Source organism: Natrix helvetica (genome assembly GCF_964273705.1).
Source record: "Natrix helvetica genome assembly, chromosome: 1".
NCBI classification, from domain to species: domain Eukaryota; kingdom Metazoa; phylum Chordata; class Lepidosauria; order Squamata; family Natricidae; genus Natrix; species Natrix helvetica.
The window spans coordinates 358519789-358540072 of NC_138548.1; the positions used below are offsets into that span (position 1 = coordinate 358519789).

At 45.2% G+C, this 20284-nt stretch overlaps 2 protein-coding genes across 3 annotated transcripts in view; both read left to right on the forward strand.

The window, feature by feature from the left end:
• Nucleotides 1-20284, forward strand: part of LOC309397742 (uncharacterized protein) — a 295216-nt gene that overhangs the window by 133720 nt on the left and 141212 nt on the right. The gene's annotated exons all lie outside the window — the stretch shown is intronic.
• On the forward strand, nt 2789-19089 carry LOC309397516 (uncharacterized protein). Of its 2 annotated transcripts, XM_081963594.1 has the most exons (6): nt 2789-2915; nt 6606-7360; nt 10032-10131; nt 11389-11471; nt 13798-13924; nt 17034-19089. In XM_081963594.1, the coding sequence occupies exons 2-6, from the start codon at nt 6638-6640 to the stop codon at nt 18359-18361; spliced, it is 2361 nt and encodes a 786-aa protein (XP_081819720.1). In that variant the 5' UTR covers nt 2789-2915; nt 6606-6637; the 3' UTR covers nt 18362-19089. The 2 variants fall into 2 exon arrangements, with proteins under 2 accessions (XP_081819720.1, XP_081819721.1); XM_081963595.1 differs by lacking the exon at nt 2789-2915 and having other exon boundaries at nt 6808-7360; nt 10072-10131; nt 17034-19088.

Below are 20284 nucleotides of genomic sequence, written 5' to 3' on the forward strand. Positions count from 1 at the left end.
GCTTCAACTCCCAGAATTCCTAAGCCAGATGGCTTATGATGAGCATGGCTAGCTTAGGAATTCTGGCAGTTGAAGTCCACAGGTCACAAAGTTGTCATAGTTGTCCATTCCTCAAGTAAATGTAGAAAAGATGTGGAGACTCTAGAAAGAGTGCAGAGAAGAGCAACAAAAATGATTAGGGGACTGGAGACTAAAACATGTGAAGAACGGTTGCAGGAACTGGGTATGTCTAGTTTAATGAAAAGAAGGACTAAGGGAGACATGATAGCAGTGTTCCAATATCTCAGGGGCTGCCACAAAGAAGAGGGAGTCAAACTATTCTCCAAAGCACCTGAGGGTAGAACAAGAAGCAATGGGTGGAAACTAATCAAGGAGAGAAGCAACTTAGAACTGAGGAGAAATTTCCTGACAGAACAATTAATCAGTGGAACAGCTTGCCTCCAGAAGTTGTGAATGCCCCAACACTGGAAGTCTTTAAGAAGATGTTGGATAGCCATTTGTCTGAAACGGTATAGGGTTTCCTGCCTAGGCAGGGGGTTGGACTAGAAGACCTCCAAGGTCCCTTCCAACTCTGCTATTGTATTGTATTGTATTATATCAAACACCCAATTATTATTTGCACAGCATTCTAAAATGGATTGCTGTAAATGTTGATCAGATTTTTTAATATAGTTTAGGGGAGACATAATAGCAGCCTTCCAATACTTGAAGGGCTGCCACAAAGAGGAAGGGGTCAAGCTATTTTCCAAGGCACCCAAAGGCCGGACAAGGAATAATGGATGGAAACTGACCAAGGAGAGATTCAACCTAGAAATAAGGAGAAATTTTCTGACAGGGAGAACAATCAACCAATGGAACAGCTTTTGCCTTTGGAAGTTGTGGCAGCTTCATCACTGGAGGCTTTCAAGAAGAGACTGGACTGCCATCTGTCAGAAATGATGTAGGTCTCCTGCTTGGGCAGGGGTTGGACTAGATGACCTACAAGATCCCTTCCAACTCTGTTAATCTGTCTCTCTGTCTAATAATTTATGATTGTCCTGCCGTGAAACCCAGGAAATCGTGGAGGACTTCTAATCCAGCCCCCTGCTCAAGCAAATAAACCTACCATTTCAGATAAGTGGCTGTCCAGTCTCTTCTTAAAAACCTCCAGTGATGAAACATCCACAACTTCTGGTGGCAAACTGTTCCGCAGGTTAATTGTCCTCACTGTTAGGAAGTTTCTCCTTGATTACTTTCCATGCATTGTTTCTTGTCCTGCAAGCACTTAATATGTCTGCAAGATGAATCATGACAACTTAATTTTTCTTTTTCGGTTCAAAATGTTTTGGTCCCGCCGGCGGAGTCTCTCCTTCAACCTTCTAAATGGGGTTTTCCTTTGGGGCATTTTCATTTCTTTGCAGAGACCAAAAAATTGGAAGAACTTGTCTCTAGGACTTGTGAATGCTCCAACATTGGAAGTTTTAAAAAAGTGATTTGATGGCCAAATATGGCTTTTTCAGGCTCATGCCTCGGTGTGTGTATTTTCCAATGAGACAAACCGAGACAGGAGGATCACTTTATTAGAATTTATTAGAATATTCAGACAAAAGGGATTCCTCATTCCAAGAGGGAACCCAGATCTTAGCTTGTATCCCCTTTTATAGTTAACATAACAAAGAAACCTGAAAGAGGAAAGTTGATTGGACAAGATAATAGCATACATGTTTATTAAAATGAGGTCTGAAGGGGAATAAATTGTAAGGAGAAAGGTGGTTTAGGGTTCACAACAGATAAGCCAGACCTCAATTTGTACTAACAAACTTTTCTTATCTGGACCTAGTCTCCAGCTTGTTTATCAGCTGAGGAATATTAAACGCTAGTTTGTTTGTTTGTTTTATTGGATTTATATGCCGCTCTTCTCCCAAAGGACTCAGGGCGGGGTACAGCATTAAAAAACACATATTACAAAAGTTAAAAGGAAATTAGAAACAATCCAAAAAACAAATGCAATTAATATAACACTAACATTTTAAAAATTAGATAGTAAATATTGAACATCATTTTAAAAGAAAGACTATAAATCAGATTAAAATACAATCTATGTTAGTTAACAAATAACAAAACCCATGTTATTTGCCCCTCAGTTTGGATACCCATTTGATTGAAATGATTCTCCTGCCTAAGCAGGGGGGGGGGGAGTTGTACTAGAAGACCTCCAAGGTCCCTTCCAACTCTGTTATTTTATTCTATTCTTGTCTGAAATGGTGCAGGGTCTCCTGCTTGAGCAGGGGAGGGGGCTGGATTAGAAGACCTCCAAGGTCCCTTCCAACTCTGTTATTTTATTCTATTCTTGTCTGAAATGGTGCAGGGTCTCCTGCTTGAGGAGGGGAGGGGGCTGGACTAGAAGACCTCCAAGGTCCCTTCCAACTCTGTTGTTTTATTCTATTCTTGTCTGAAATGGTGCGGGGTCTCCTGCTTGAGCAGGGGGCTGGACTAGAAGACCTCCAAGGTCCCTTCTAGCTCTAGTCTGATTGAGCGTCCCGGGGTTCACCTTTCGTCGGGGAAGCCATGCACCTTCACGCCCTTTAGCTCATCTCCCTCCCCCCTCATTCTCGTCAGGTAAAAGCCAACTCGGACGGTGCGGCATCCGGCTGCACAACCACGCCATCACTGAAAAGCGATGCGAAGCCCACCTAGGCACGGCGCTTCGTCCCTGGGTTTTATGTTTCTTACGGGGTGTTTGGAAGGCGGGATCCGAGAGGGGGCGCTCGCGGACGCCCTTCCGCCAGTTTAGCGCCGGAGCGCCCAGAGGAAGGGAAGGGGGAGCGAAGGGGAAAGGGAGCGCAGCGGGTGCCCGGAGAGGGTTTCGGGGAAACGTCCGGGGGTCTCGCGCGTCCATCCGACGGGGGCGAGGCGAAGACGCTCGTCTCCTTGCGGTAGGGGGCTCCTCCGACCTCCGCGGCTGCAGCAGGGCCGCCTCCCCTTTTGCGATTCTGCATGGGGGGGGGGAGTAGCCGCCGGCGCAGCGTTGCGCGGGGAGGCCTCACTCTCCCCCCACCCCGGTTTTGGGAAGCCCTCCTTCCAGCCGCGCCTCGTCCCGTCTCTCGAAGCAAAGTGGGGGGAGGTTCTGGATTACTTGCATCGCATACTGGCATTGCATTGCATCGCATTACATTCCGTGCATTGCATTGCATTCCTTGCGTTGCATTGCATTCCTTGCATTTTCAACGGAGCATGCAGCTCGTAGGGGGGTGGGTCTCGGCACGGGGGAGCATGGGAGGACCTCCTCCATCCTCGCTGTCCCATCGCTGCGGAGCTTTTGCCGGTGATGACCCCCGGCTGGAAGCAAAACCCCGCTCTAATCCTTGACTTTTCTGGGAGAGAAGCGAGCCGAATTGGCTTTTGGGGTACTCTTCCTGGAGTGGGGCATAAAAGGGAAAAGTTTGTTTGTTTGTTTGTTTATTTATTTATTTATTTATTTATTTATTTTTATTTGATTTATTTATTTCGTCAAGCATGTATTAGATAACATACACTATATTGCCAAAAAGTGTTCGCTCAACCACCCATCCACATAATCAGAAGCAGAGCAAATACTTTTGCCAATATAGTGTAGATAAGTATAAACATGATTTTGAGTACATGAAATGGAGATGGGTAAAAGGAAACATTGGGACAGGGACCAATGGGGTGAGGTCAACAGTGGACAGTCTAAGGTTAAAGTTTTGGGGCTTTGAGGATGTAACAATGGAGTCAGGCAGAGCATTCCAGGTCGTTTGGCACTCTGTTGCTGAAGTCCTATTTTCGGCAATCGTGTTTGGAGTGGTTTACCTTGAGTTTGTTATCTATTGTATGCTGGTGTGTTGTTGTCGTGGTTGAAGCTGGAGTAGTCATTGTCAGGTAGGACATTAGAGCAGGTAATTTCATGTATTACGCTTCGGTCAAACCGAAGGCGGCGTATGTTAAGCGTGAACCGCACCAACAATTATTTCGGTGGTTCCTATCACCGAGTAGGGCGATGATCAACTCTAAAAGTGTGAAGGGTTTTGTCTGTCCTACCTGGGTGTAGGAAAATCCTTTTTTTATTCAGATGGGAAATGGGAGGAGATGCTGCAGCTCTTCCTATGGAGGGGGGCGGGGGATAAGATTTACTTGATTTAATTTGGACACGCACACCCCTTTCCCAGTTCCTTATTATAGTTTTGGTTTTACATTGGGATTCTTTGTGTTTTTAATCCCAAATGATGGATTTGGGGAATTGGATGCTGCTCAAGATCAGTTGTTTGCTGCAGCCTGCAAATCCAGTAGATTTGATTGATTGATTGATTGATTGATTGAAATTTATTAGCCACCTAGCTCCACTGGACTTTTGTGGCATACAAAACATAAAATCAGCTGAAAGATTCAACCAAACAGGCCAGGCCAGGCTAAAATAACCTTAACAGCAAAATCAACCCAATAAAATAGAGTAATATTAAATAATATTAAACAAATGATAAACGTTAATAATGGAAAATATAAGTGTCAGAGAATGTTGCAGAATCCCATCTGGGTCTATCATTGGTACCTGAGATTTACTCCTCAGTGCTTCCGGACTTATGCAGGAGCTTATCCTCGGTGAACTTCTCTCTAACGGAATGTGTGCTTTGGGCTGGGGGTAAATCAGCCCTTGTGCTGACTGACAAGGAGCTGGTTTCTCAGGCTTCAATGATTTCCCTGGCTATCTTTGTACTTGCTCAGCCAACAATCTAAATAGGTGCTAAATTGAATGTATGTCCTTGTTCATTGCAATATGAGGCTACCAATGAGTTCGGGTTTCCTCATCTTGACCGTTCACTTGTGTTCTTGCAATGTAGTGGTTACTTCCCTCCTCATCTGTCCTACTTAGTCACAGGGACAATTCATGCAGGGATTACATTAGAAATATCTGCCACCTCCGAACAATCTTTGCAGTTCTCCTATGGCAGTGATGGCGAACCTTTTTCTCCTCGCATGCCAAAAGGAGCTGCCCGTTTGCTATCACGCTCACGTGCCCATCCCAGCGGGCATGGCTTTCTAGGAGCCTGGGGAGGGCGAACACAGCCTCCCCCAGAGGCCCTCCGGAGGCAAAAAACAGACTGTTTTCCGACTTCCGGTGGCCCCGGTAGGTCTGTTTTTCGCCCTCCCCAGGCTCCAGAGGCTTTCTAGGCGCCTGGGGAGGGCGAAAAACGGCCCAACACGCAAACTGGAAGTTTAGGAAAGGACTTCTGGGTTCCCCATTGGGCCATTTTTCTCCTCCAGGAGGCTTCCCTGGAGCTGAGAGGGCAACGCCTTGCGTGCCCTCAGAAATGGCTCTGCATGCCACCTGTGGCCTGCGTGCCATAGGTTTGCCATCCCGGTCCTATGGTAACTTCTGGTCCCGCAACCCAGATTGGATCCTGCAGTAAACTAACTGCAGTAAACTATCCAGACTGAAGACGATACACTGGTTTTTTAAACCTTTCTAAGAGTCCCAGGATAAATGACGCTGTTAGAGAGACTGAATATCCAGAGACGAATAAAACAGGTTAAACAGAAGCCAGAAAATCATTTCTGATTGAATGTATATGTTGCAGTGTTTTTTTTTATCACTTTTCGGTTCCAAGAATTCTTTAGATGATTTCAGTGGATATTCTAGCTGATTTACAGGTGTGATCCCAGCTTCTTGGTGAAATCTGGTTTGATGTTTTTTAACCAAGGAAAGGGTTTTTTGTAAAGATAGTTTTCAACGTACTACCGTAATGGAACCTGCTCATCACAGAACTAAATTGTGGCAGTCGTAAAATGGGCCAGTCACATAACCAACGTCAGTTTATGCTCTTTTGTGCAGTGGTTATTAAGCGATCCTGGCAGCTGTGAGCGCTGTAGTCATTAAGCAAACACCACGGTCATTAAGTGACTCAGTGGTTCAATATAGGTGCCGTTTTGAGCAAAACTGTCTTAAAACATAGTCACGGGACTACAAGACACTGTGAATATCGATAAGTGGAGCCAAGTTGCTAAGTTGGTTCGTGTGAATGCTGGGGAGGGGTGGGGGTGATTGTCAGAATTTTGAATCTCAGTTGTAAGAGTCACTGCATTAATTGTTTGCTAGCCGAGCTGAAGAGTTACTGCGCAGGTCATAGGCCCTTATCAGCAATGACTTACTGCGCATGCTTCTTAACACGTTTCATAATATATCACACATTCCAGAGACTTCTTTACTTTTGATCTTCTGTTCGTCTGCCAAGAAGGTGGACGATAATTGCTCTTGCCAAAATGCAACAATTAGATAGATTTGTTTATTTTCTTATTTTCATATTAAAAGTTTTGTTTTCATTAGAACATATTCTAGGGTTTTTATTTTCGCTTTTTTTCTGAAGATATGCTGTTTGGAAAGCCGTCAATTCTAGACCTCGTTAGCTCAGGGTGAAATTTCCCCTGACAGTAAGTAACTTTGAACAGTCACTGAGTGAGTGGCCATAAGTTAAGATCTACCTGTACAGGAAATACAACCTGTTCTTTTAAAAAATATTTTTTTCCCCTAAAGATTAGTGGGACCTCTAAAATGTGGCATAGTGTCAAAACTGACAACCAAATAATCTGCTTCCAATATGCTCTGCCTTTAGATTTAAGGCGGCTGGCAGCAGATAACTTGGCAATGGAGAAACAAGTCTTAAACCCAGAAGAAGGACCGGAAGCAGCCGGAAAACTCCCTTCTGCAATCCAGCCTCAGTTTATGTCAGAACAAGCAGGATGGGGCGCATTTGAGAGGAACGAGAGGGCCCCATTCGTTGGGATGGAGGAACGCTGGGAATCCCAGTGGCAGCAGTTCCTCCAGACCCTGCAACCGGTTCATCCCGGAGAGGGCAAGTCCAAGATGTCGGATGCTTCTCCCTGGGAAGACCCCAAGGTCTTCCTGGCCTCTTTCGAGCAGGTGGCCCAAGCCTGCCAGTGGCCCAGAGAAGAATGGGTGTCCTGTCTCCTGCCAGCCTTGAGCGGAGAAGCCGAAGAGGCTTTTCAGAAGCTGGAAATCGGAGAACGGGACAACTATGGGAAGGTGAAGGCCGCCATCTTGAAAGGGGAAGCCACGAAAACGGAGGCCCGGCGTCAACGCTTCAGGCGGTTCTGCTGCCAGGGGGTGGAAGACCCGCGACGGGTTCAAAGCCAGCTTCAGGAGCTTTGCTGCCAATGGCTGAAGCCGCAGAGACGCAGCAAAGAGCAGATCCTGGAGCTGCTCATCCTGGAGCAATTTCTGGCCAGCCTGCCTCCGAAGCTCCAGAGATGGGTTCAAGTGAGGAGGCCCGAGACGTGTTCCCAGGCGGTGGCCCTGGTGGAGGACTTCCTGAGGAACCAGCAAGACGCCAAATCAGAGCCGTATCAGGTATGTTTGACAATATGCAGGCAGTTCTCTACCCTAGTAGAGCCCCAAATTTCTGTCCTTAAGTGAGGTGGTTGTTGAGTGAGTTTTGCCCCATTTTGCAACCTTTGTTGCCATAACCTTAAAAAGATCTGCAGACTCTAGAAAGAGTGCAGAGAAGAGCAACAAAGATGATTAGGGGACTGGAGGCTAAAACATATGAAGAACGGTTGCAGGAAGTGGGTATGTCTAGCTTAAGAGAAAGAAGGACTAGGGGAGACATGATAGCAGTGTTCCAATATCTCAGGGGTTGCCATAAAGAAGAGGGAGTCAAACTATTCTCCAAGGCACCTGAGGGTAGAACAAGAAGCAATGGGTGGAAACTAATCAAGGAGAGAAGCAACTTAGAACTGAGGAGAAATTTCCTGACAGTTAGAACAATTAATCAGTGGAACAGAAGTTGCCTCCAGAAGTTGTGAATGCCCCAACACTGGAAGTCTTTAAGAAGATGTTGAATAGCCATTTGTCTGAAGTGGTGTAGGGTTTCCTGACTAGGCAGGGGGTTGGACTAGAAGGCCTCCAAGGTCCCTTCCAACTCTACTATTCTATTCTATTCTATTCTAATTGTTAAGTGAAACACTTCAGTTGTTCAGTTCATAACAGGGTTTTAAGTGCATGGACTTTGCTTGTCACAAGGTGGCAAAAGTGATCACATGACCTATTAGATGGGGGAATGGAAAGGCCCCCAAGGCTAAAAGGCTAAAACAGCTCTTTATTAAAGTACAACAAGTGAGAACAATCCAGCAAAGGTTGAATCTGACAGCAGCCCTTTTATAGGGAGCTGTCAGACCCTTCGACCAATAGGATTAAACCTCTGTTCCCGCCGGAACAGAGGACCTTGGTGGAAACCACTGTAGTTAGAACAAGTATCTAACATGACCCAAGGACACAGCATCCGTCATAAATATGAATCAGTTGCCAAGCATCCAAATCTTGATCATGCGAGCATGGGGATGCTGTAAGAGTCGTGAAAAATGATCATGTCACTTTTTTTCAGTATCTTAACTTTGGATGTTGACTAAATGAAGTTTAAGGGCTACCTACAGCTGGGATGGCGAACCTGTGGCACGGGGAGCCATTTGTCAGGGCATGCAAGGCGTTGCCCTGTCAGCTGCGTTCAGCCTTTTTTAAAGCCATTTTTCACCTAGGAGCCTGGGGAGGGCGAAAGGAGCCACCCCCACCCCCCGAGGCCCTCCAGAGGCTTCAGGAGCTTCCCTGAAGCCTCCGGAGTACAAAAAAATGGCCCATCCAGTCACTTCCGGTTTGCTCGTAGGGCCGGTTTTAACTCTGCAGCCTGGGGAGGGCGAAAAAAGCATGCGAAAAATGGGGGGGGGAGCGCCTCACATGCGTGCCTGCGCACTGGGGGGGTGTCGCACGTTGCATTATGGGTGCGGCACGCCCGTGCATGACCCCCCTGCGCTCTCCCCCTTATGGCACGCGAGCCAAAAAAGGTTCACCATCGCTGACCTACAGTATATCATATCATCATCTTGGTAGAGGAACAAGTTGTAGTTCTTGGTCTTTATTTTTTTAATGGAGTAAATATTCAAGTCCATAAAATGGAATAATTGGGTCAAACATTTTACAAACCACCGGAACAGAGGGACATGAGTCAAGTCCTTGACTTACAACCATTCATTTAGTCACAGTTCAAAGTTACAACGGCACTGAAAAAAGTGACTTAGGACCATTATTTCAGTTACAACATTGCAGAATCCCCATATCTGCACCATCAAAATTCGGATGCCTGGCAACTGGCATGTATTTATGACAGTTGCGGTATCCTGGGGTCATGGGATCACCGTCTATAAACTTTCCCAACTGGCTTCCAAGAAGCCAAGTCGATGGAGGAAGCCTGACTCGCTTAATGACCAAATGTTTCGCTTAACAATTACAGTGAGTCACTTAACCCCTGCGGCAAGAAAGATCGTAAAAAGGAGCAAAAGTCACTTAGCTGTCTTGATTAGCGACAGAAATTTGGAACTCATTTGTGGTCATAGGAGCCGAGGTGGCGCAGTGGTTAGAGTGCAGTATTGCAGGCTATTTCAGCTGACTGCTAGCTGCAGTTAAGCAGTTCGAATCTCACCGGGCTCAAGGTTGACTCAGCCTTCCATCCTTCCGAGGTGGGTAAAATGAGGACCCAGATTGTTGGGGGGCAATAGGATGATTCTGTAAACCGCTTAGAGCTGTAAAAGCACTATGAAGTGGTATATAAGTCTAAGTACTATTGCTATAAGAGCCATGGTGATTAGAATGTGGTACTGCAGGCTACTTTTGCTGACTGCCGGCTGCCAGCAATCTGGCAATTCGATTTTCATAAGGCCGAAGATTGACTCGGGCTTCCATCCTTCCGAGGGCGGTAAAATAATGACCCAGGGGGCAATAGGCTGACTCTGTAAACCACTTACACAGGGCTGTAAAGCCCTATGAAGTGGTATATAAGTCAATATATAAGCAATAAGGGTTATTGCTATAACTTGGGGGCCACCCCTACTAATCCAAAACTCTGAGGACTGGGTTAATTCTGTAGCTTGGTTGACCTTCAACAATCCTTGGGGGACCCCCTGAGAGACTTTTGTGTGATGGTGAGCAAAGGAGTCCCGTTGTTGTGAGAAGGAGTGTGTTACTCTTTCAGGGCTCAATGAATGAAGAACATGTCGATTTCTTATATTCAGAGAAAGAGACCTTGGAGGCTGTGAAGAGAGAAAACGAAGAAGTGGAAATCAGCCTGCTGGGTAAGAACACCTGTCTAAAGAAAGGCATTGGCAATGCAGTCAAAATTTATAAACGATAGCAATGAAAATACACTAAATGTTTAACAAAGAGTCTTATAGTATTAACATTGTATTAACATGCAACTACCGTATTTTTCCAAGTATAAGACGCACCTTTCCCCCTCCTAAAAGAGGGTGAAAATTTGGGTGCGGCTTGTACACTGAACGTAGCCCCTACCCACCCATTGTCCCCAACCCTTTGGGCGCTGCCTTCCAGCAATTTACCTCCTTGTAGCAAACGGGGAAAAGGGGGCTTGCGGAGGCTGCAATAGGCTATAGCAATCCCTGCAGCCTGAAACAGCAGTTGATCAGGAGGGTGCTTAAACTGAAATGAAACTTGCTGTTTGCTCCAGGAGGAAAATTGCTGGGAGGCAGATTTTTTTTCTTGTGCTAATAAGACTGTTTGCTGTAAGGAGGTAAGTCAATAACTATAAGTGCCTATAGAATGTTCAAATTATTAGGCTTTTTTTTTTAAAAAAACCTGCTTTATTGTTGTTCTAGACAGCTTAACAAAATGAAGAAGCTTTTAAAATAAATGCTTGATCCGAAGAGGCCCAGTGCTATTGTATCTTCTTTTAAATAGCAGAAAATAACTATACTTCCAGAAAGCTCATCAGTTTTAACAGCATCAGTACAAGTATAGTCTGAAATGTAACACCACAGTGTATTGTCTGTACTGTTTGCTGTTTGTTGCAGGGAGGCAAATTGCTGGGAGGCAGATTTTTTGCCCTTGTTTTCCTCCCCAAAAGCTAGGTACGTCTTATACATCAGAGCGTCTTACACTCTGAAAAATATGGTAGTTCACATTGGTGAATGTGAATAAGCAGAAAACGGGGGGAAAAACTCTTTGTGATGGACAGAATCTAAAACAGTTTTTTCCTACCTTTGACAGATCTTAGTTATGTGGACTTCCAACTCTCAAAATTTTATATAGAAAGCTGGGAATTCTGGGATTTGAAGCCCAGGAGTCACACATCTGGAAGTTGCCTGGTGTAGAAACCTTGATCTAAAAGCAATTTGGCACCAAAAAATGTAAAAGTTTGATACACCCAGGTTTCAAGATTAAGGGTTTTCCCACCGCTATAAAGATTATTCTGCAAAGATTCTGTCTTACTCAGTACTTTAAAAATGACCAATCTTTTATGCTGTTTCTAACCACCAAGGAGGGAAGGGGGTAAACATTAGTTCTTATTATAATGCTTTGATTCTCACCTTCAGGACATGAAATCAAATCCTCGAGCCACTCCAGCCAATTATTTCCTTCCGAAAGATTTGGAATGGTCCAAACGGCGATGAGAGAGGTGTGTATGTCAACCTTGTGAAACAGGTTCCTTGGTACCAGATTAGGGGGTAAGATAAAGACGTATTCTTGGCTGCTTCTCCTGTTCCTTTTAGATCCATTTTTTTTTTTGCCTAGTAATTTTTATTGTTTCTCTCTTTTCAGCATATGTTACAATTGTTATGTCAACATTTTGTACATTGTCATATCGTCTTATCTATACATGCTTTTCTCTTTTCACCATATATTACAGTCATTATGTTAACATTTGTACCTTGTTATATCATCTTATCTATACATGTTTATAATATTCTGCTTCTATATTTGCATACTTTTATACACAGTTTTATACGTATTTATATATGTTATTTTTGGCTTAATTATTTTTCTTGTTTTCTAACCATTCATACCAATTATTCCAGATTTCATGATATTCCGATTCCTCTTTATCTTTTAATTTTAGAGTTAATTTGTCCATCTCTGCGCAGTCCTGGATCCGGGTTTTTCAACCTCGGCAACTTTAAGATGTGTGGACTTCAACTCCCAGAATTCCCAGGATGCTCGATGAGGAATTCTGGGAGTTGAAGTCCACACAAGGTAAAGTCGCCAGGGTTGAAAAACATTGCTTTAGATTAAACAATAATGGGTTTGTTTTATTTTTAACTAGAATTTCATCTTATTGACTTGTTAGTTGAGAAGAGATGTATTTTCAGATTTGTAAGATTGATGACAGCTTGGCTGTTGCTGGCTGTCAGGCAGGGTAATCCCCAGTCGTAGGTCGAGGAACATAACAGTCCAGACAAGAAGCAGGCCCGGGAATACAGGTCGTCCTCGACTTAACAGCCACAATTGAGACCAAACTTTCTGTGGCTAAGTGGTTAAGTGGGTTTTTCCCCATTTTTCTATCGTTCTTGCTTTTCTTGTCACATGGTTGTTAAGTGAATCTGGCTTCCTCATTGACTTTGCTTATCCGGTCACAAAAGTTGACCTCCAGGACAGTTCAACCATCATATATATACATGCCGGTTTCTAAGTGTCCAAATTTTAATAACGTGACCAGAGATGCTGCAACGGTCACAACTAGGGGAAATGATCATAAGTAACTTTTTCCAGTGCCATTGTGTGTTCAAACAGTCACTAAACCAGGAGTGTCCAAACATGGGAACTTTAAGACTTGTGGACTTCAACTCCCAGAGTTCCCTGGAATGCTCGATGAGGAATTCTGGGAGCTGAAGTCCACAAGTCTTAAAGTTCCCATGTTTGGACACCCCTGCACTAAACGGGTTTAAGCCAAGGACTACCTATACCAGGGGTCCCCAAACCCCCGTCCATGAACTGGTGCTGGTTCGTGGCGTATCAGCAAATGGGCCACGCAAACAAGCAAAGCCCCATCCACGGGGTGCAAGCAGCATGCAAAACCACACCCCTTCCGGTCTGCAGAAAAACCTTTCTGCATGGAACCCGTCCCCGGTATGGCCAAACAATTGTGGGCCACTGAGCTATACTACAGAAATGCCGCCAACTTAGCTTTGCAAGAATAAATTTGCGTCAGGTGCTAAAACATGGGGCGTTGTTTACCCCCACCCAAATAGGAAGAGGATAGAACAGTGATGGGAAACTTTTTTTGCCTCGGGTGCCAAAAGCAGGCGCGTGTGCTTGAATGCCCACTCCCATAATTTAATGCCTCTTCCCCCCTCCCCCCCCCAGCGCTGTGTCTCCTGCGAATGCATGTGTGACCTGCCCCGCGCATGCGTGCACGGCTTTCTTGGAGCCTGGGGAGGACGAAAACGGCCTCCCCTCCCTTGCTCCTCCCTCGAGGCCCTCCGGACTTCCAGTGGGCCTGGTAGGTCTGTTTTTCGCCTCCCCGGGCCCCAGAGGCTTTCTAGGAGCCTGGGGAGGGCGAAAAACGGCCCAACACCCAAACCGGAAGTTCGGGAATGGACGTCCCTCAGGGGGCTTCAGGGGAGGGTGAAAAACAGCCCAACGCGCAAACCGGAAGTCAGTTCCCAAATTTCTGGTTTGCGCGTTGGGCGGCTTTTTGCCCTCTGGAGGCTTCAGGGAAGTCTCCGGAAGGTGAAAATCGCCTGAAAATCAGCTGGAGCTGACAGGGCAATGCCTCTCATGCCCTCAGAAATAGTTTTGTGTGCCTCCTGTGCCACGCCTTCCTTAGGTTCGCCATCATGGGGATAGAAGATCTCTGTTGGTCTGGTGACTATAAATCTGGGTCAGTGGTCTGATTTTCTGTAATGTGCATTGTTTTGCCGTGAATGTGAAGCTTTACCGTAATCCTGTTTTTCTGCAGCAGAATCTCTGATGGGAAGGTCTTGGCTGCCTCTTATTCTTTATAGGAATTCATGGGCCTCAAGGAGACAGAGGCGTGTTTGCAGGCAACCCCGTGGAAGCCGACCCAGCCAGTTCAACAACCTGTCGCCTGGCAGGTCCTGCAGGAGGAACGTGAGAACATAAGTAGTTTAGGTAAAGGAGAAACAATGCATTAATCCAGCCATCATAGCAAAGGATCCAGTTTTCCTTTTCAGGAGGTGAATGGCACCACGAGAACGTATTCAGATGTTCCATAAGCTTCTTTCAAAAGAAGCCAGGAATAAATAGGTTATAATGTATTCTGAGTAATTTTGAATGGATGTGCTCAGGGGTTCTCTGCCCGTGTCAGCATTCCAAATATCATGCAGAATTAAATCAGAATCCAAGGCAGAGCTATCCTTAAAGTTCCAATTTAATAAGACAGGCATGTTGGCAACAAACTGTGGAATCCCAAATCTAAAAGCTTCCTGGGTTTCCACCCAGTTGAAAGTTCATGATCTTATCCCCACACCCATAAATCCATCACATGGTCCAGTCTTCTTCGCCCACGCTGGCATTTCCACCCATCTGGTTCCGGTCAGATGCAGAGGTGCGGAGACAAAAGATGACCTTGGGCTCTTAGAAAGGAATGACAACAACACATTCCACAATTCTACTCCTTTCTATCCCCCCTCCCAATTACTACACTAATGAAACAGCATAACGAAATAATAGAGTGTGTGGCAGGCCAAAGATCTTAAAAAGGAATATAACTGCAGGCCTGACAGCCCGGTTGCTGGGTGGGCGTGACATGGTGGCTGTGGCATGGCGACTTTACCATGCACTGGCCGGGGAGGGGAGGGTGCCTCCCCTGGAGCCTTCCTTGAGCCTCTGGGAGGGCGAAAACGGTCTCCCCATGCTCTGGGGCCCATTTCTGGCCTTCCCAAACTTCCGGTAGGCCCATTTTTTGCCCTCCCCGTGCCTCCGCACACGCCCTGCACTTACCTGCATCCAAAACGGGACAAGTGGGGACTCCTGGGACGGGCAGGGTAGGCGGGGCAGGGCCAGCCAGGAGTGGGATTTGGGGGTTCTCCAAACTGAACAGAATCTAGAGGTTCTCCTGAACCCCTGCGAACCCCTAGCAGCCCGCCCCTGTATGTGCTAGGAAGGTAGCTGGAAAAGTAACCGGGCAAAGAATTTCCGTAAGATATTTTTTGAACATAGCAATTTAACGCGGCTATGAAAAAAAAAAAAAGCAAATCTACCACGCGGGTAATGGTAATGGTTGGTGCTCTACAGCCTCATACTGCATATCTCCAGATCAGGGGGTCTAGGGAAGTTGGCTGAAGTTGGGGGATTCTGGGAGTTGAAGTCCACAAGTTCTTAAAAGTTGCCAATTTAGGAGACTCCCTGCTCTAGATCAGAGTTCCGCTTTGCGTTTCTAACTTTGCGGACCAGTGGGGGGAGGGGACGGTTTGTCCAAGTGGCCAGCAAACGGACACATGTCTGCCACTAACACAAATGGAGCATGTACATGCTCTCCCACTGCATGTGCAAGTGCTTGCTGGCCATTTCCATGTCCCAGTTGCAAACCCCTCATGGCCCACAGGTTGGGAATCCCTGCTCTAGATGAAAGCAGGTGTTGGTGTGATCCTGTAGGAGAGAGAAGGACACTGTCAAGAGCTGGCTCGAGAAGCCAAATAAAACTCCAGGGTCATTCCATTTCCAAAAATCTTGCTATTTATTGAAATACGCTGCGTGGTAATGTCGAAGTAAAACTAACTCTGAGCTTCCCAAGTACCAGTTCATAGAATGAAACAATAATTTTCCCAGCCAAACCCCCCAATCTCTCACATAGTCCATCTTCACTTTGTTATGGGAACCGTCTGCTTCAACTCAACACCTGTTAGGATGCCCTTGACAAGGTTTCAGGCTCTCAAGTCTTCAGCGGAATCATAGAGGTTTTGTTTCTCCATCTAACCCATTCTGAAGCAACACCAGCGTCCTCCACTCTAATGGCAAGTTGAAACAAAGAGGCACGTAGCTGCCAAAGTTTCATCCTTGACAGAGACCGTATAGCAGGGGTGTCCAAACTTGGGAACTTTAAGACTTGTGGACTTCTGAGTTTTGGGAGTTGAAGTCCACAAGTCTTAAAGTTCCCAAGTTTGGACACCCCTGCCGTATAGTGAAGGAAAATCCAGAATACACATGTTTATGAGAAGGGCTTATTGTGCCCTGAGAAGACATCCCCAAAGTTTCTAAACTTCTTAGCACGTAATGTGTTTATTAGGTGATGTATGAAGTTATTTAACCACTGCCGGGAAAAAAAACATATCATAAAATCATGCACAGGCTTGCTTAACAACCAGCAAACTTTAACAACTATAAATCCAGGCTCAGTTATAGTTAATAAGTCGAAGGCCTTCTGTAATGTAAATATCCACATTTGTGGTGGAGAACTCATTATGATCAACAAAACATGTAGTTTTAAAAGAGACAGCAATACAGATATGTCAAGGGGGGGTTTCCACCCTGAATTAAGGAGGCGAAGATCTTGGCATTCCTTATAGCATATTCTAATAAAAACACTTTTACTATAAAAATAAAATAAAATACAAATCTTGCTAACTCAATTAACTACATTTTGGCAAGAGTTATGTGCCTGCGTCCTTCTTGGTAGGCGAACAGAAGATCAGAAGGAAAGGAAAGAATGTGTGACGTATTGTCTGACATGCGCACTAATTGTCAGATAAGAAACAGTTCAGTCTACTGTATAACTCAGAATATAGGCACAAGTTGGCAAACCAATTAATGCAGTGACAAGATAGTCCTCGGCTTACAACACAACTGAGCCCAGAATTTATGTTGCGAAGTGAGGAATTGGTTAAGTGAGCCTTGCCCCATTTTACAACTGTACTTGCCACGTTTGTTTAGTGAATCACTGCAGTTGTTTAAGTGATAACACGGTCGCCAAGTGAGTCTGACGTTCACCATTCACTTTGCTAGTCAGAAAATCGCAAAAGGGAATTGTGCGACCCCGGGACCCTGCAACGGTCATTAATGTGAGTCAGTGGCCAAGCGTCTGAATTTTGATCGCGTGAACCATGGGGATGCTGCAACAGTCATAAGCGTGAAAAATGCTCCTAATTCCCTTTTTTCAGTGCTGTTGTAACTTCCAACAGTCACTAAACACACTGTTGTAAGTTGCGGACTACCTGTGTGTTCGTTGTTCACTGGAACGAAAATGACTGTGGTTAACATTTTTCTTCTTCTCTTCCTCCAGAGACCAGTTTGGGGACAGAGTTCAAAATGAAGAATTATGAGAACCGAGACGAGGGACAGGAACCAACATGCAGGAGAGATCAACAGTTTAGTTCTGGGAATCTGCCAATAAAATTAGAAACGGAGGGAGAAGGTTACAAGTCAAGAAAGCAGCAGCAGAAGCCCTCCCTGGGGTGTGAGAACCAAGATATTTCACTACAACAGGAATCTACTACTGCTGTTACTGCTGAAAAGGCCGCTATTTCCAAGGAAAATAAAATCTCTTTATTGCCCCAGTATGATACAAAATACCTCCACCGTGTGGAACTGAATGAGGCGCCTTCTACCGAGAAATTGGAGCAACGTTGTGAGAGGTTTGAGGACAGCTACCAGCGCACTTCAAGCACAAATCAAAAAGAGGAAAACATAATAATTGAGAAAAGGTTTGAAATCTCTGGGAGCACAGAAGTTCATAAGGTGAATGCAAATCCAAGCAGCCATCTTGGAGAAAGACGTAACTCTCCCGAACGTGCCCAAACCAACAGCGGCGTAAACTTGCTCGGCAAAATTCCCGCGGGCAAAACCGAAGAAGGATGGTACGAATGTTCCCAGTGCGGGAAATGCTTCAATAAAGCCAAATATTGGAAGCAGCACCAGAAAATTCACACCGGGGAGAAGCCGTACAAATGTTCCCACTGCGGGAAGTGCTTCAACCAGTCGGGAAATCTGAAGACCCACCAAAGGATTCACACCGGCGAGAGGCCCTACAAATGTTCCCAGTGTGGGAAATGCTTCAGCCACACCAACTGTTTGAAGATACACGAGAGGATTCACACCGGGGAGACCTACAAATGCACTCAGTGTGGGAAATGCTTCAGAGAGACGGGAATCCTGAAGAGGCATCTCCGAATCCATACGGGAGAGACCCCGTACAAGTGTTCTCAGTGCGGGAAAGGCTTCAACCTGATGGGAACTTTGAGGAAACACCAGCGCATTCATACCGGAGAGAAACCTTACAAATGTTCCCATTGTGACAAATGCTTCCGGGAAACGGGGATTCTGAAGAGACATCAACGGACTCATACCGGAGAGAGACCTTACAAATGCTCTCAGTGCGGGAAATGCTTCACTCATACCAATGTGTTGAAGATACATCAGAGGATCCACACTGGGGAGACGCCCTATAAATGCACCCAGTGCGGAAGAAGCTTCAGTCAGATGGGAAATTTGAAAACCCATCAGAGAATTCATGCTAGAGACAACCTTAATATGGGGCAAGATGTCACTTTGGTGAAGGACCACACGAATGCCCGCAGTTTGGGGAAGACGCCCAGCAAGCCAGAATTTTGAGTAGTGCTCAACCTCAGCTATAAAGGTAGTCCTCGACATAACGACCACAATCTAGTCCAAAATGTCTGTTGCTGAGTGAGACATTGGTTTAGTGACTTTTCTGTGCCACTTGCCACTGAAGTTACTAAATTGGTCACAGGGTTCTTAAGCAAATCTTGTTCCCCCCCTTGTTGGAAGATCACAAAAGATGATCAAATGATCCCAGGATACTGCAATGGTCATAAACACGAGTCAGTTGTCAAGCCCATGAATATTGATCATGTGACCATAGGGATGCTGTAACAGTCATAAGTATGAAAAAGCGGTCGTAAGTTACTTTTTCCGGTGCCGTTATCGCTTCGAATGGTCACTAACCCTAACCATGGCAGGAATATTCGTTAAATGGGGCAACCTTCACTTAACAAATCTCTCACTCGGCAACAGAACTTTTGGATTCAGTTGTGGTCATAAGTCGAGGACTCTGGTCATAGGTATGAAAACCGATCATAAGTCCCTTTTTTCAGTGCTGTAGTAACTTTGAACGGTTAGTAAACAAACGGATGCAAATTGAGGACTATCTGTCTTTTGTTTGTGTCAGGCGTTAGGAGGCAAAGCCAACCCAAGAAAATTAAACAACCAAGATGGCGTTCACTTCCTTTTTTTCCAGGAGAAAAAGGCCTCATAGGGAGCAAAGGATTGCATAAGGCAGGGGCCTCCAATCTTGCCAACTTTAAGCCTGGTGGACTTCAACTCCCAGAATTCAACTTTGCTGGCTGGGGGATTCTGGGAGTTGAAGTCCACCAGGCTTAAAGTTGTTGCGGTTGGAGAGATATAGCATAAGGAACACCACGAAAAAGGTGGTAAAAATGGATCCGGGTAATGTGATCTGCTATACGACCCTTATAACGTATGACCACACTTGCTAGCTTCAATTACAGTCATAACTTGAGTACTAAAAGTTCAAAAGTTACAATGGCAGTGAAATAAATGACTTACGACCATTGTAGCCTCCCCAAGGTCACCTGATCAAAATTCAGATGCTCGGCCACTGGTTCATATTTATGACGGCTGCAGGGTCCTGTGATCCACCTTTGTGACCTTCCGACAAGCCAAATCCACGGGAAATCCAGATTCACTTAACAACCGGGTTGCTAACTTTACAAACGCAATGATTCACTTAACGGCTACGGCAAGAAAAGTCGTAAAATTGGGGCAAACTCATTTCACAAATATTTTACTTAGCAGCATTGTAGTATAACTCGAGGACTACCTGTATTATTATTTTCCCTTTCTTATCCAGGATCGTTATCCCAAATTGCAAAAGCACACCAGTGTTGAAAGAAAAGTATTTTGAAAAACAAAACCAGAGATATCTTGTTCGTTTAGGCAGGGCTTTATTTCTAGTTTTAGAGTGGCACCGAGAAAGCGTGCCTCTTATGGCACAGAGCTGCATTACGCGTGTTGGAACAAATGTCTCTTTTATGTTTCCAGATACTGTATTATGTTTTTTTTGTAAACCCCACAATAGTATGCAGATGAGATTGGCAGTATAAAAATTTCTTAAATTTCTTAAATAAATAAACTAAAAAAATGGTAGAATTGCCTTATCTAAATTAATAATACAATCCTGGGCTGTAGAAACAGAGGCACAGAATCAATACAATACAATACAATAGTAGAGTTGGAAGGGACCTTGGAGGTCTTCTAGTCCACCCCCCTGCCTAGGCAGGAAACCCTATACCGTTTCAGACAGATGGCTATCCAACATCCTCTTAAAGACTTCCAGTGTTGGGGCATTCACAACTTCTGGAGGCAATTTCTGTTCCACTGATTAATTGTTCTAACTGTCAGGAAGTTTCCCCTCAGTTCTAAGTTGCTTCTCTCCTTGATTAGTTTCCACCCATTGCTTCTTGTTCTACCCTCAGGTGCCTTGGAATCAAGATC